This window comes from Uranotaenia lowii, chromosome 3, assembly GCF_029784155.1.
Source record: "Uranotaenia lowii strain MFRU-FL chromosome 3, ASM2978415v1, whole genome shotgun sequence".
Lineage (NCBI taxonomy): Eukaryota > Metazoa > Arthropoda > Insecta > Diptera > Culicidae > Uranotaenia > Uranotaenia lowii.
The window spans coordinates 348530400-348547411 of NC_073693.1; the positions used below are offsets into that span (position 1 = coordinate 348530400).

Consider the following 17012-nt stretch of genomic DNA (forward strand, 5'->3'; position numbering starts at 1 on the left):
AATCCTATTTTTGAACTCCATGAAGATTGTCCTTATCTCGATGACCGTTTTGTATAATATCACGTCCCACGTCAAATATAAAAGTCATCTCATCCACCAACCTTTCTATTTTCGTTGATTGGTTCGTCGATTATGCAGAACTATGCTTCTTCCAGTTATCTTCATGCAGCTTCATGCAATCGTCAATCGTCACTCGAGAATGAGTACACAACGCTTCGTTTGAAGAGCTTCACCTTCAGTTTCATTTCACATCAGCCTCTCTTCACCTTCGCCAAACGCTAACTTCACTCCGCTTTCACCTCGGCTTCCTTCGTTCGAAGCTGGCATTCGTCAATTTCATTTCGATACGAAACTCGAGCATATCCCTTTCAACGAAAGTTTCATTGCACTCACATACCTCTTACTGTTCCCGCGCCGATCCTCCGGTGCATAAGACCTCCACTGTTGACGATCTGGAACCAGCATCTTCACTTGGTCCCAGTCATATTTCGGCGACTAGGCTTCGCCGCCACGAGTTTCTGGGCCTGCCTCTTCTTCGATGTCCTTCTGGATTTCATTCAAGCACCTCTCTGCAAATCTCGTTCTTATCTTTTCGTAGCGTGTGTCCAATCCATCTCCACTTACGGTCTCGAATCTCGATTTCCAGCGCCCTTTGATGACACCGGCAATGGAGTTCCTTATTTGAGATCCAGTTGACAGGCCACCAAGCGCGGATGATATTCCGCAGGCAGCGGTTTGCAAATACTTGCAGTTTTCGCGTCGTTACCGCATATTTGCACCAAGTTTCGCACCCGTACAGCAGTACGGATTTGACGTTTGAGTTAAAGATTCGAATTTTCGTTCGTAGAGATATCTGACGTGAGCACCAGATGTTCCAGACTCTCAGATGCAAATCGGACTTTTCTGATCCTGGTTTCGATGTGTTTCTTGGTACCACCATCAGGCGTTATCTGGCTACCAAGATACTAGAAGCACTCCACTCTCTTAACCTGTTGCCCAGCTATCATGAAACTGTAGGGATTTCCTGTGTTGATCTCCATCGACTTGGTCTTTTCGACATTGACTTTGAGACCTGCTGCTTTGAAGCTTTCGGTGAGATCGTCAAGTTTGCTCTGCATATCCGGTTGTGTCTGGGCGAGCAAAACAATATCGTCAGCAAGGTCAAGGTCGTTCAGTTGCTCCATTGTTGAAGGATTCTACGGCAATCCTCGGTTCGGTGCACCGTCGATCGATCCAGTCAGAATCTCATCCATTACGATTACAAAAAAAAAGCGGTGATAAGATACATGATACATCCCTGTCTCACTCCAGCAGTTACCGGGATTGGATCGGACAAGACACCGTCGTGCAAGACCTTGCACGAAAATGCCTCGTACTGTGCTTCGTTGCCTTAGGGCCGCCCAGATGTTTTCATGGTTAAGTCGGTCGAATGCTTTTTCGAAATCAACGAACACCAGCAGAAGAGAGTGCTGGAATTCGTTGATTTGTTCCAGTATGATTCGTAGCGTTGTGATGTGGTCCACACATGATCGTTCGGATCGGAATTCAGCTTGTTGCCGTCGGAGTGTTGCGTCGATTTTCTCCTGGATCCTGGATCAACGTTATGCCTCGTCAGTTACCGCACTCTGTCAGGTCTCCTGTCTTTGGGACCTTTACGAGGATACCCTGCATCCAGTCGGCCGGGAATGTTGTTCAAAGTGCTCAGGCCAAAGCTTGATCTGATCGGTCAATAACTGACTTGCTCGGTCTTTTAGCGGCATTCTTGCGTTAGTCCTTGCACCACTGAGGCGACGAGAAATGTCATAAAGTAATCGGATATCTCCATTGGCGGCGGCTCTTTCTCCCTTTTCGGCTAGAGAGTTTGTCCAGGCTCTCTTGTCTCGTCTACAAGCTCGTTCAACTGCCTTTTCCAGCTCCGCATATCGTAAGCGGGCGGCTGCTTTGGCTGACCCGGTACATGCCTGCTCAATTCCGACTTTGGCCTTTCTCCGATCATCGACCATCCTCCAAGTTTCATCCGACATCCATTCACTTCTTCTTCGACAAACTTTACCGAAAGTACCATGGCTCGCCGTGATAAAGGCATTCTTGATTCCACACCACTGTTCCTCGACTGTTCTGTTTGTCGGCGATTCCGAGGCTCGGGACTCTAGCTGTTCAGCGTATGCTCTGTTCACCTCTGGATTCTCCAACCGGCGAACGTGGTATCGACACCCGACTTTCTCCTCGCGCAGTTGCGGCCTTATTCTGCGCCTCGAGTGACGTGACGATTGTCGAATCACCCAAGTCACTCTATTCCAGCAGTCGGTTTAGGTGAGAAACGTCACTTTGGATGAACTTTCTGAGTTCTTACCCTATTCTCGTAGTCACCCTGGGTGAGAATCGTCGCATTTGCGTGACCATTTTAGGTGACAATTGTCGGTACCTTTTCAGGTGGTGACGAGATAGAAATTTAAAAGAAATTTTATTGAAAACGGAGAAGTTAGGCTGTAAATACCGAATTTTACTACAGTATGATGGTTTAAGAATCAATTAAGAAAAATTCACTTTTATATTTGTATTTTTAAATTTATTCATACAGCGAAACAATTTTTTTTATGATACGTTATTAATAAAAAGCATATAAAATTGGGCGACGGTTAACTTTATTTCACTGTTAATATTTAACATGATAAAAAAAACACACTTCACTCCATTTTATTCGTTTCCCGTCGCTGGGGGGGAATTTCACTTGCACCGAGCAGTGGTGATTTCGGACAAATTAAAGGTTCGGCTTCGAAGTCCTGCCCTAAACCATTCTTCCTCACTCGCAGTATCCCACGCCTTCCCCATGTCCCGCGGTCAAATCCGCCTTTTGTGACCCGGCTGGTTGAAGCAGCAGCCATCGATTGTTGTGTTTTTTTTTTTTGTTCTTTTCGATGCGAATTCCGGATTCAGCGTTTTCACTTAGGGCGCTCAATAATGCCCGTTTTTTTTTCTTTTGTTGTATGCTTTCACCTCACGACCCGTTGATGGCCAGTTACGAACCGAAATTATTACTAAAAACTTGGAAAATCAGCTCGGAAAATTCGAATTGCGAGAAAAAAAAACAATACAGAACAAATTCTACCATTTTGACAGATGTGTTCATTCGGCCACTCACCTAGAATGAACCTCTGTCACTTTACCCATATCGACTACGGGAATAAGGTGACAAATCTCACGGTGACTCCGAGGTGAGGTGACAATCATCACGTCACGCGCGGCGCAGAATAAGGGCCTTGGACACGCGCAATTTTCAGTCGTATCTCGCCAAGGACGAGGTGATGGTCTGCGCTTCGTTTGTTGCGGTCATCAAGGAGGCTCCTTCTCCATTTTCGGTTGATTTGATTTTCTGTTCGGCCATCTCGGGATACCCAAATAACCTTGGTCGATGGGGGAAGAGCGATCCACCGACCACCATCTTGTTGTAACCACAAAATTCTACAAACAGCTCTCCGTTTTCCAATCTTTGCCTTGAAGTCGCCCAAATGGATTTGAATGACACCCTTCGGAATTTTCTCAACCACCCTGTTCAGTTGACTGTCTCCATGAAGCCTTCCTGATGACTTCCCACGAATCTGTTTGCTTGTGGCGTTAGGCGGCGGAGTAGGATTCGGGACAGCACTTTGTAGGCGGCATTTAGGATAGTGATCGCTCGGTAGTTCTAACGGTCCAATTTGTCACCCTTCTTGTAGATGGGACATATTAACCCTTCCTTCCACTCCTCCGGTAGCTGTTCTGTGTCCCATATCTGGACCATCAACCGGTGTAGGTAATCGGCCCACTTGTGCGGGCCCATTGCTATTCAGCTGGCGAATCGCTTCCTTAACTTCACTCTATTGTATACGCACTTTAATTACTTTTAGAAAAACTATTAATACGGACTGGTAAAAATACTTTTAAACTGTTAAGGGTTTCCGACTCTGGCTAGGAATAAAACTCTTAGATTTGTTCGCCTCCACCTTGACTGATGGCTAGACTTCGAATGATCTTCCATGATCGTTTATTCTTTTTTTTTTTTGTTCTCGTGCGAGCTCTCTCTCTCTCTCTTTCTCTCGAGGTGATTCACGCTTAGAATTAATTATTTACAATTAGGTAATTGTAGGGATACTAAACACTCATCGTTGGGAGTGGCTCCTCTACGTCGTTGGCTACTCCGGCGATGTACCTTCCCCCACCGTCTTGATCTCGTGCATGTGCGCCGTTCAGGTGTTCCGGGGGCATTCGTTCTTATCCCGGCACATTTCGGTTTGCGGCACGAAGCCTTTGCGGGATGCGTTTTATTTCTGATAGAACTTTAGTGTTTCTTGGGAACAATGCAGCTGCTCCAGCTCCCCGAGCTTCTCCTTCTGGCGGCGCTTTTTCTCCTGGAAAATTCGGACTCGCTGCCTCTTCCGCTGTCGGTGTTTTTTCACATTTCGACGGGTGAATCTTTGCACTACTGCCGCCTGCGCGGCATTCCCTTCGTCCATCACCCTCCTACACTCCACGTCGAACCAGTCGTTCCGTCGAGTTCGTTCCACATGCCCGATGACGTTCTCCTCAGCACCGTTAATGGCTGTCTTTATGGTATTCCAACAGTCCTCGAGAGGGGCTTCGGTCGTGCGATATTTAACTGAGGCAGGCGTCGGTTTCGTATGTTGTTCTGTACGGAGAGTTTTGGGCGCATCTTCACTATCACCAGATAATGGTCTGACTCGATGTTAGCGCCTCTGCATGATCTCACGTCGATGATGTCCGAGAAGTGCCGGGTGTCTATCAAAACGTAGTCGATCTGTGATTGCGTTTGGTACGGTGATCTCCAGGTGTAAGTGTATGGGAAGCGGTGCAGCGAACAATTACTACGAACGGCCATTCGTTTGGAGGCGGCGAAATCTATTAGTCTGAGATTGTTTTCATTGGTCAGCTGGTGCGCACTGAACTTCCCAATTGTCGGTTTGAATTCCCCGATGACGATCTTGATATCATGTTTGGGCCGCGGTCGTATTCACGCTACATCTGCGCTGCTTCGGACAATCGACCCTAAATTTTTAAGTTAATCAGTAAAGTACCAGTAAGTACCTTAAGTACCGTACCTACCTGGCTTTTGTGCTAAAATATCTGAACTGAACTGGACATTGTGATCGTTTGCTACGGAGAATGGAAAGCAATCCACCCACTTTAAAATTATTACACGTTTTATTTTATTATTTAACTGTTATTATTCTTATCTTTCTGTATGTGTGTGTGTGTTGTTGTTGTGTGTACGTGTGTTAGTCTTACAAGTATACTCAAGAACGAAAGAAAGATTTTCGACAAAAGACGCAGGTCCATGAATGAAGAAAAGGGTTACGCGTGACCAATCATTCGTTAACCGACAGTCATCGATTAACAGAAGATACGGAGGGAGGAAAAAAGAAACTCCAGCAAACAATAAGGAATCAACGGGTGTCTCTACACAATCTGATTGTTGGGAAAGTTTGTTTTCCATATTTTATTTTATGGATGCGTTTTCCTTGTTCTGAAAACACATCTTTCGGTGTCGTTTTGTTTTCCTAAATGGGAGGTTTTGATTTGAAACAGCTTTTCATCCAAGAGAGATAATCATCTGCATCACAATGAAATTATATTTTTAAGCTACCACGAAGCTCTGATTGAGAAATGAGGTTTACAAGAGTTATTTTTAGGGTAAAAATAAAAACAAAATCATGTCTACCTTCGAGTGTGTGAAACTGTTACGCAGTACCAGAAATAGTAATTGACTTATACTTGATTATCTCTTTTAGTTAAAAGCTAAGCAATGAGAAGTGCCTATTAGAGAATCGTACACTATCAATTTGTAAAAAAAAATCTAATCTGTTCTAGTCAAATTTCAAACAGAAGAATAAAGAATTCTACAAAGGCTAACCGATTTGAAAAGATCAAATTGAAATATAAAAGTATAAAAGAGTTTCAGAAGAATAGACAATGAAATCATTAGCATATTACGGGGATAGTCAATTGAGTAATCGTTTTTCTATCGGAAGACTGTATAGCGTACGAGTCTCAAAGCTACAGGCAGCCCTTTGGGAAACAAAAGGAAGCAAAATCCTACTCGTGGATTTGGTGAAAGGGAGGGAAGAAAACATACAAGAGCTTCATTTTCGTTTTCCTTACAAATCTGAATAAATCTGTTTCTTTTTTTTTTGTCTAGCCACGGTTTTACACTTAACTAGATTTGTTTTATTCTATTCATTCTGTCGCGCGAAAAACTTGTCTCTTGCTAAACAGTTGATATTAATTTTTGTTTCGCGCAATCTCTCAGTTTCGGTTGTTTCCGATTTTTGTTTGTTTGCTTGTTTTGTTTTTTTTTTTTGTCATAAGGCAGATTTAAAACACAATTTCGAGTTAACGAAAGAAACAAGAGACTCACCCTTAAGTGCTCGCCATTGACGTCTGCGGGGTAAGTGGACCTCCTGCTCCGCCGGGCGTCGGAAGTCCTCCCTGCGGCGTTTGGGGCGTCGGTGGACCCTGTTGGCTTCCGGGTCCGCCCTGCTGTTGCTGCTGCATGTGGTGTTCTGGGGAAACAGATTGCTCTTTCGATTTGCCATTGTTTGATGGATTCTGAGGATTTTGCGAGTTGGCCGTCCCATTGCTACCGGGGCCGTTGGCGCCCGGGGTGACTGATTGTTGAGGTGGAGCGTTGGGAAGCATCATTTGATGGGGCCCTGCCTTAAGAGGATCAACATCATCCACTAGCGGCGATTGGGGCAACGGGCCACCTTGATCTGGCATTTTTGCCATCATATTCGGGCCGCCAGGTCCTCCCGGTCCGGGACCACCTGCCATACCCATTCGTTGCATATTGGGGTTGAACATACCCGGACCTGGTCCGGAACCACCGTGATTGCTCATATTGTATCCGCCACCCATTTCTCCCATCGGTGGAAAGATCGGATCTGGGTCGGGTTTGTACATGCGATTCATGGGACCTCCGGGTCCTCCTGGTCCCATTGGACCCATTCCCGGTCCCATCGGGCCACCACCAGGACCCATCGGACCTCCCATTGGTCCCATGGGGCCACCTCCGGGACCACCCATGTACATGCCGGGATTCATCATGCCCGGTTTGTTGTATTGCATTGGGGGAATCTGTTCATTGATCATTCCCGGTCCGAGTCCTGGCCCATCAGGTCCCATAGGGCCGTTCGCTCCTAGCGGGGTATTCATGAACGCTGGATTCAGTGGCCTGTTCATGGGTCCTCCTGTTGAATGTTAAAGATGATTAGGAGAAGTTAGTATTGAGCAAAACTCCATGAAATAAGATAACAAAAAAGGGAGGTGGGATTAACTTTTTAAAATACAGTTCAGAAATAAAAGCTTCAACTGGCTTCGCAAATGAAAAATTTCTCAAAGCGTTCTAGATTTTTTGTCAACTTGAAAAGTACTAGTTTGAAGCATCAGAAATCAAACAGCAGACTTTCTCATATGTTACATGTTCATGTAGTTTAAGCTAAACAAGTCTATGGAGGCAAATCAATATTTTCGATGTAATGATGAGATTAGAAACGGTTAAACTCTTACCTCCGAAATCTGGTCCACCCATGCCACCGCGGAACGGCGCTCGCATGCCCATACCGTGCGGATCCATCATGGCCCGCTGCTCGGGGAAGAACATTTTCTGCATCTGCCGGATCGTGGCCAGCTGCTGTTCCCGGTGCTGCCGCTGTTGGGGTGTGAGGTTTTCGTCGGGAACTTTGACGCCCTGCAACGAGGGCTGCGGTTGGCCGCGCGATTGGGACAGTACGTTGCCGCCCTTCATCAGCGGTAAGGAAGCTACCAGTGAGTTCATTTGATCGATAATTGTTGAGCTGGAGTGTCCACCGCCACCGCTGCCGGGCCCGGGTCCAGGTCCTGGTCCTCCTGGACCACCGGGCGATGGATTTTCCATTTTTATTACCGGAGGATGACCACCGGGTCCACCGGGATGGTTTTCATTTGGGTCTGGTCCGTCCATGCAGGAGTTTGGAGTGTGATGAATCGTCGAGGGTTTACTCATTCCATCGGGTCCCGGCATCCGCATGTGATGGCCGTCGTTTGGGTACATGGGAAGTGAGCCGTCCTGATCCATGCAAGGATTAGGCGTGTGGTGGATTGTTGCTGGTTTTTTGCCTCCCATTGGGCCACCTTCCGGCCCTCCAGGACCCATTCGCATGTGATGGTCGTTTGGGAACATTGGCACAGAATTATCGTTTTCCAGGCAAGAATTGGGAGTATGGTGTATTGTGGCAGATTTTTTTACTCCATCCGGTGGCATCCCAGGACCCGGTCCTGGATTCATTCGCATGTGATGATCCGGAGATCCGTGTCCATGGTCCATCCACGGGGACATGGCCCCGGAAACGCCATCCTCTGGCCCACAAGGACCTAGTCGATTCTGCTTTTGCATCTGTGCACAATGATATGCAATAATCGAGTTGAACTGGCCGCTCATTACAGCTTCCGCTCCTTTATTGGCCAATGCCGTGCTAAACACAAAGATCTGACTTTGCTGTTGTGTATATTCCAGTTTATTCGATGGTTTGTTTGACATCATTCCTGGCAGTCCTTGGTTCATTTTTCCCACATCCGGATGTCCATCCATGCCCATGCCTGGTCCTACTTTTGACATAGTATCTATACCAGGTCCACTGTTGGCCACACTGCTATTGATGCTGCATGGATCAGCGTTTTTGTTCATTCCGGATCCGTTACCAGGACCTCCTTTCATAATCTGGGAACCGTCGTCTTTCAGCCCAAAACTACTCATCAAATCACTATCCGCTCCGGGTCCTCCCTGCTGGTGTTGCTGGCCTGGTCCTCCGCCAGCATCCAGCTTGTTCATCTTTTTACTACGACTTCCCGGTCCGCTGAACTCACCCGGTTCCGATTTTTTCGGCATTCCTCTTCCTCCTGCGCTGGGATGATAATGTTGCTGCTGCTGCTGTTGCTCCGACGGCAGAAAATAATCGCAATACATTCCACTCAAGTTGCCATCTAAAATGAAAACCGGAGATTATATCGTTCCTCTCCCAAACAACGGACCACCGAAATTACTTCCGCTCGAAGCAACTGGTCATTCAAAACACCCAGCTAACTCCAGTCCCGAATCCGGAAAACGCGCGGTCACAACAATCAAAACACAAGACCCGGAAAAAGCGACCTTCAGATAATTGCTAATTACTGTCCGACGAGCGATTTTCGCGTCACAAGATCACTTCTAATGTCCAGAGTCGGCGTTCGGCCAGCACTTTCCACCAATTTAGCACACAATTATCCGGAACCAATAGGTAAAGTTTTGATTTTCCGCCGCGATGTGACAGCTTGACGATGGTTTGATGGGGAGTTTGATCGAGGAAATTCCTTTCTTTTTGAATGTGGTTTCTTCCTCTTCTTTTTGATATTTTCATTCGCGTTTTTGCGTTTGTTTCGTTAGGGCAGTTTCACTTTCTGATTTGTTCCCAGTACTAGAAATGCTTATGCACGCTCATTTTCATTTAAACATTTTCGGTTGAAAAATAACCATTTTATGGCTTTGGCCCAAAAACTGCCAATATGGTTATTTTTTAAGAATTTTTCCTTCTCAAATTTTAACCATTTTTGTAGTTCTTGAGCATTAACCACAAAATGTTTGAATAAATTGGTTTTCCTATCGTAGCCATCTTGAAAATTGCTAATTTACAGACGAACGCGTTTTTCAAAACTCCATCATTCCGGGAAACTAGATCGAGTTCGGATTAAATCGGTCCTTGTCAGAACACATCGAATCTATTGGTGGTTATCAAAGGTAAATATTTTAATGTAAATATTCAGCTAAATTCATCTTTTAATATAAATAAATCAAATTGCTACCTCACAATAAACAAATGAAATTAAATTTCAGGATACCGATGAGATATGCACCCGCATGAAGTTTCAATAGAAACACCTAAATTATAATCAACCGCAGCCGCTTGCTAGCTGGTCCTCGCACTGCCAGGTATATTGAAATAACCTAAAAGGAGAACCCGGATCACACTTCCGGTAAGTTTAAATATTCCTTAGAATACTTTTGAATCCTTCCAAGGATGGAAAGGTTGCATGGTTACCTAATAAAGTATTTTTGTTTTAGGTATTGGTGCGAAAATGCAAGATACTCTTCCGACTGCAATTTCACCATCCGCAAGAAGCTGGAACGGGCTGGACTGCTTTAAAAATATCACCCGCCAGTCAAAAATAAAAACCTCACCCCCCCGTGAACGAACAGCACTGAAGACATTGATATTTTGACCACTTTCATCAACAAAATGTCATCAAGGCGTATCGCCACTTCCGGCGTTATGTTATAATTTTTTTCATTTTAATTCGGTAGTAGTGGGAGGAGAGGGGTTTTTGATGCTATAGTGTATTTGTTTAAATAAATAGAAATACTGAATACAAACCGGAGATTTTAATGAAAATTTTACTAGAAACACTTCCAAATCTGCAAATTACACAGCAGCTCTTTAAAAAAACGGTTAAAGAATAACCTTTTTACAACTTCTCCGCTAGAAACTCATTCGGTTGAAAAATAACCATATTCGAACTTCTCCCCTAGAAGTCATTTTATGACTTCTCATGGAGAACTCATAAAATGACATTTCCCGGGAAAAGGTCAAAAATGGTTATTTTTGAAACATAAGTGGTTCAATGATTTCTAGCGTGTGGACCGTTGCTCGGTGACGTCACTTATTGCAACTTTAAAATTTTCTGTATAATAATTTTGAGCGAATTATTGAAAAACCCTTTAAATATAGAAAAATAGTCGCTGCTGCTTTAAGTGCGAGTCTGATAACCCAGGCGTACTGGGTTCCATTCCCGGTATCGGCAAGAAAAACTTTTGGGTTCGACTCCCATAAGTTGCCGTCAGGTATAAGATTTCGGTATCGAATTTTGAATACGGCGAATGCGCCAACTGTAAACAAATCCAGATAATCACATAAATGCGTTAAACCAGGGGGGTGACAGCCCTATCCTTTGTCATTGATTTTGACAACCATCAAAATTACGGGCCCACGATTTTTTGGGCCCATAACAAACCTGACATTTTGCTGTCAAGGAACCGGACTAGATGTCAAATCCTAGAGAATTATGAATGATTGCAAACTAACACAAACATCATTCTGGTTCCTCATTGGTTGAAATTTTGACTTTTTCAACTCTGTACTGCTTAGGGAGGAAAACACCATAAACGTTTCTCCCGATGGATAGAAAAAAAGAAAAAGATTCTTGTTCGCAAGAAGAACCAGATTGTCACCCCCCTGCGTTAAACTCTTTATTTTACATCCGAAAATATAATCCCCTTTTAATTTTTCTTATTTTAGTGAAGTTAAATTTAATTTGTTAAATAAGGCGAATAGCTTTTTTTATGAGTGTGTAATCCCACAGTTCATTCGCCCATTTCCCCTCAAAATTTCGTCGCGAACAAAAGGGCCAATATCGAGATGGAAAAAGGGCTTTGAAGTTTTTGAAATTTGTTTTCCCAGGACGAGGAGAAGCACAAATCAGCATTTATAAGATCGTTGAATGTGCTAATGTGTTAATGTGTTCATTTGGACCCGCTTTCAAGCCGAAATTTGCTTGAATATTGCTTCTTTAATGAGTGATCCAAAAGGCGAACAGTCATTCTGCAATTCGAAAGGGCGCTCCAATTTGGCGAATGAACAAAATGAGAGCACCAGTCTGTGGTAAAAGGGCCCACAGTTGTATTTATTAATTTTTTGAAGTAATTAGTACGGAAAAGCTATATTGATCGATCGGGTGATGAAATTAAATCAATTTGAAAGCATTTTAGGAATATGATTGTACGCAGTTAAATAGGAAATTGATTTTATTTTCTGAAACTTGGAATGCGTTTTTCTCAAAACAAAGGTCTTGGCGCATTCGCGGTATTCAAAAATCGATACCGATTTGTTTCATTGTACAAATAATTATATGTTTCAGAGAAAACATCTGGGGTTAATCTGAAGAGACTATATTGCAAGCGGAGTGGATTGCCAACCATTCATTGCAGGCCTCTGAAGGTTGGATGCCTTCCCTCGACGAACCCTCGTTCGTCGAAGCCTGAGAAGAAATTCGAAGGCCAAGCCACACAGACATAGGCTGGACCTTGCTACCGATGGGGGAACTATACATACTACATCTACATACATACATACAAAATCGTCGCTGCTGCTATTGAATGTACAAAACAGCATGAAAAATTGTATAGGTTTGGTCCGCGGGAATCTCTTTTTTCCCTTTAAAACTGTGTATATATTCAGCGAAACTTCAAAAAACGGTTTTGGTAGGTGGCAATATATTATTAAAAGCAATTGCTCTTGCATAACTTAAGTTAATTGTTAAGAGTTTCAGTAACTCATCATATTGACATTTAAATTATGTTCAGTAGATACGAACAGATATCTTAGTTAAGTAAATTATATAAAGTTTTATTTTAACTTGAACGTTGTAGATAAGGTGGTATAAGAATTGAAAATGCTTAAATTTGGGTGAAAAAAAAAACAATCATTTTTCTTTCTTTTGGTTCGGAGCTTGATGGTTCTCCTAATGTAGAGCTAGTAATTGGACATTATGCTCTGCGGTTGATTAATCGTTAGCATGCATTTTTCTAAGTTTAAGCTTTTTTTTCTTCTTCTTCTTCTTCTTCTATACTCGAACTGTTTTGTGAACAGTTCTTAAAGGGGCTCAGTAACGAGACTATAATGCCCTGTGATTTTGTAGATCCGTATCTTTCGTAGCACCGTGTGCATTTCAAACAAAGTGTGGCTATTCATTTTCATAACAGTGTTCGTTCTGTAGGAAGGATTTTAGTACAATAGTACTAAAATTTCATTTGACGTTTATTTTTTGCGTGCTCATTCGTTCTTCTTCTTCATCATCGTTTGATCGCAAAACATCAGAAAAATCCGAATCGGTCTTAAGCGAACGACGACTGGTGTGTGTTCCGAAAAATGGCAGCGCTCATCAAAGGATTAAAGTTTGCCTCCCTAATAGTACCCAAAAACCCGGCCCTCCTGGCTCTGGCCGCCCGGCAAGCCCGTAAGTATTATCGGAAATGTTATCCGATTAGAAATGTTACTGCCACATTGAATTAACTGCGCTATCAATTGCAGAAGATGTGCGTATTTTGTGCCACTTTACGTAATATCGATCTTCGGGTCGGGTCGCCAAAACGAAAATCTGTTTATACTCACGATAACATCGTTTGTTACTTTTGTCTTACTTTAATCTTCTTCAAATGCTTACAGACGGATGGAATAAGGATTTCAAACCGGCCACCTTTCCACAGACGGAGAAAGAACGGGAAGCGGCTGCTCGTAAATATGGGCTGCACCCGTCGGAATATCAGCCACTTGCCGACGACGGTACCGGAATCGGTGACTATCCCAAACTGCCGGATGTGCCCGTGGAGGCACGCGATCCCTACTATCCGTACGACTTTCCCGAACTGAAGCGAAACTTGCACGATACGGTGAGTGGATTTCAAAAACTGTTTACCTGCTTAGGTAGGTAGACTGACAATTTTGTGCATTTAAAACCATATAAATATTTATACTTCGATGTTTTCAACGTATTCAAAAAGAGACTTTAGAAAATATGTACAGATTATTTTAATGAACTTGATTGTGGTTCAAGTTCACAAGTTCACAAGTTTAGAAATTAAATTTTTAAGATATTTTGATTAATCTATGAAAAGTTTAAAAAAACAGATTAATTTTAACACATGAACGACATAAACGTGGTAAAGTGTCTAAAATTGGAAAAAAGATTAATTCTTATTTTAGATTCTCTGTGCCTTAGATGATGTTCTGAGAAAAAGTTTTGATAAAATTTCATATGGTGACTTATTTTTGTCTATTACATTTTTGCTCAAACTTCTCAAACAATGCATGAATTATCTATATATATGTAGGTACTTTGTAGGTAATGAAAAATTAAGAAAAAATATATTTTTAATGCTATTTAATTATTCCGTTTTAAATTCGGTGACATTAATATTTTTTCGAATCAAATTGAAATTTTTGAAAAAATCTGCATCCAAACATGGTAAACTAGAATTGCTTAAGGAAGCCTTTATTACCAAAATAGGACACATACTTTAATCGATGGTTGAAATTTTTGAATTTTCTAAAACATTTTGAGAATTTCTTTTTTTTGTTTGAGCATAGAATATTTTATTAAAAAAGCTTTCAATTTTTCAAAAAAATATTTTATGCTCAAATCAAATAAGCTAAATCTATCAAACTCTTTTACAAATTCAATGATTTTACGCATCTATAGGGTTTTATTCTTTAAAAAAATATGTTTATTGATGCGCATTATTTTCGTAGTTTTCCGTCTCACGACATAACTTGATGAACATAATTCGCAAAAGTTCACTCGGTCCATGGCAACCGTTCTCAAATTTCTCGTACATCTCACATTCGCCAGATCACGCTCCACTTGGTCTAACCACCTCGCTCGATTCAACTGAACTCGACAATTCACCCGAGATCCGCAAACAGCACTGCTTTGTAGTCGATGAATAGTTGGTGCGTAGGGAGTTGGTGTTGACGGCTTTTTTGGAGGATTTTTCGTAATATGAAAATCTGGCCCGTCGCAGACCGTCCCTTCGTGAAGCCGGTCTGATGACTTTCCGCGAATCTTGTTTGGGGTTAAGTAGCGGAGTAGGATTTGAGACAACACGTCTATGCGGCATTGAAGACAGAGATTACTCGGTACCTAGTTCTCACATGAGGGAATGAATAACGTGAAAGTGCTCAAATCCCATAAAAACTAAGGAAAAAAAAGTAGTTCTCACAGTCCAATTTGTCGCCCTGCTTGTAGATGGGCATATTACACCCTTCTTTCACTCCTCCGGTAGCTGTTCTATATCCCAGATCCGGACCATCAACCGATGTAGGCAATATAAGTAGCTGCGATGCCATCCTTCCCAGCCGTCGATGGCTGTCTTGATGGTATTCCGAACAGTCCTCGAAAGGAGCTTCGTCAAGCTCGCCCTCTGCCGGCAGCGCAGCGATTGTGCCTAGTCTGCCGAGACCTCAGGTTGCTTCAGTCGTGCGATATTGAACCGAGGCAATATCGGTTTCGTATGCGGTTCACTACGGAGAGTTTTGGGCGCATCTTCACCATTACCAGATAGTGGTCTGACTCGATCTGATGTCGTTGATGTCCGAGAAGTACCGGCTGTCTATCAAAACGTGGTCGATCTGTGATTGCGTTTGGTACGGGGATCTCCACGTGTGGTGGATGTGGAGACGGTGCAGGAAAAAGTTTCTATGTAAATACGGTCATTCGTTTGGAAGCTGCGAAAGCTATGAGTCTAAGACCGTTTTCGTTGATCAGCTGGTGTTCGCTGAACCTCCCAATTGTCAGCTTCACTTCCTCCTTCTGGCCGACCTGAACGTTAAAATCCCCCAGCGGTCGTATTCACGCTCCAGCTGCGCGTAGAATTCGTTTTTGTCGTGACCGGTACTTCCCAGGTGAGGGCTGTGCCCGTTGATGATACTGATTTTGAAGAAGCGGCCCTTGATTCTCAGCCGGCACATTGGTGGGTCGATTGGTCACCACCCGATCACGCTTTTGCATCTTTACCATCACTATAAAAGCTGTTCCAAGCTCATTTGTGTTGCTGCAGCTCTGGTAGATGGTATGACCATCTCGGAACACTCGTACCCTGGAGCTCTTCCAGCACACCTCCTGCAGCGCTAGGATGCATGTCTAATTTGCGCTTCCTCAATTCGTTGGAGAGCACGTGGGTATTGCCAATGAAATGAGATCGACAGTTCCATGTTTCAAGTTTCCAATCGCTAGTCCCTTTTCGTCGCGTAGGTCTGGAATTTTTAGTTCATTACTCGTTACTTCATTACTACGGGCTCGCAAGGCCTGCAGCTAACCTCTCTATTTCGCAGGAGAACCGTCGTGATGTTGCTGTTTGGAGGTTGCTCGCACCTGAGCTAGCACCACGAGGAGGTAGAGAATCGGAGTTGTAAGACAAGAGGTGATATGACCACCATCCGAATGTTGGGTATATGGGGTCACGACTCGTGCCACGAGTTGCACATTGTCTACCATTCGTCAACTGGCAGAGTTTTGCAGGTTTACTACCCAGGTCCCACTCGCTAACTTTGAGCTACTCCGTTCTATGTAAGTCATAAGTACCTCAGTTTCGCCTAAACCCCAACTACTCAGATCTGACTAAACGGCCTTTACTCAGATCCGACTAAGCAAGCAAGGCAAGTTCCTTATTCGTTACTGGCTCGATGTCGTGGGCTCCCGCGTCGTACGGGGTGAGTGGCCACTGCGTTGGGCCATGCTGCGGGAAAACCTTGGCGACCTTGGGCAATCGAATCTCGCCAGTTTAACTCTATAGGCTTGAACCCATGGATGATCATCTAAGCCTTGGCATCACGCCCTGTAACAGTTCTCTTCGCTTGTTTCAATAGCTCGCTTAAGTGCCACCCTGGTTGCTCGGTAAACGGCACCTCTCGTTTCTCTATGGGGTTCGTTTATCGCCCGTTGAGCTCGTTGTCTGGCTTTTAAGCAGCTAGTGCAAAGCTAAGCAATTTCTGAGATCCACCAGTAAGGTGGTCGTCGCCACCACTTCGGTGTATTCCTTCTAGGCATGATCATATTGCACACCGCTACCATAATTTTCGTCAGCTTCTTAGCATCATGAACCTGCGATATATAGCCTGCATGTATATAGCTTCGGTGCACACTTCCTTATCGAAAACTTTGGTCTTCCATCTCCGCTCAAAGGGCTGGCAGTTGATTTACTGTCACTTCGGTCTCCTACGCTATAAAGTGTCGTCTAGTGATCGCTGTGCGTATAAGGGACCGTTTACATAACACGTGGACAACTTAGAGGGGAGGGGGGGGGTGGATTTATAATGTCCTCGCTTGTCCACGGAGAGGGGGGTAGGGGTTTGGATCATGTCCACGTAGACATACTTACTTCAAAATATCAATAT

General features: G+C 43.7%; 2 protein-coding genes and 1 long non-coding RNA gene across 3 annotated transcripts; 2 read left to right on the forward strand and 1 right to left on the reverse strand.

Moving 5' to 3' along the window:
* Window positions 1-5180: 5180 nt before the first annotated feature.
* Window positions 5181-9034, reverse strand: LOC129753935 (collagen alpha-1(III) chain-like; the record flags this gene model as incomplete). The annotated part of the gene is made up of 2 exons (XM_055749788.1): window positions 5181-7244; window positions 7564-9034. Coding segments are annotated over 2 exons (2301 nt in total), but the record flags the coding sequence as incomplete, so codon positions are not given.
* A 593-nt stretch (window positions 9035-9627) lies between these two features.
* LOC129751386 (uncharacterized) lies at window positions 9628-10396 on the forward strand. Its single transcript, XR_008738695.1, has 3 exons — window positions 9628-9805; window positions 9902-10041; window positions 10130-10396. It is a non-coding gene; the product is annotated as an uncharacterized LOC129751386 (long non-coding RNA).
* A 2593-nt stretch (window positions 10397-12989) lies between these two features.
* LOC129753937 (NADH dehydrogenase [ubiquinone] 1 beta subcomplex subunit 8, mitochondrial-like) lies at window positions 12990-16411 on the forward strand. Its single transcript, XM_055749789.1, has 3 exons — window positions 12990-13077; window positions 13287-13510; window positions 16256-16411. The coding sequence occupies exons 1-3, from the start codon at window positions 12990-12992 to the stop codon at window positions 16409-16411; spliced, it is 468 nt and encodes a 155-aa protein (XP_055605764.1).
* The last annotated feature ends 601 nt before the right edge of the window (window positions 16412-17012 follow it).

Bases quoted from the DNA above. Each gene is read 5' to 3' on its own strand.
- LOC129753937 (XM_055749789.1), top strand. From the start codon at position 12,990: ATGGCAGCGCTCATCAAAGGATTAAAGTTTGCCTCCCTAATAGTACCC. The intron at 13,078-13,286 runs GTAAGTATTATC...AAATGCTTACAG, and splicing joins TCTGGCCGCCCGGCAAGCCC to ACGGATGGAATAAGGATTTC. The intron at 13,511-16,255 runs GTGAGTGGATTT...GCCTTTACTCAG, and splicing joins AGCGAAACTTGCACGATACG to ATCCGACTAAGCAAGCAAGG.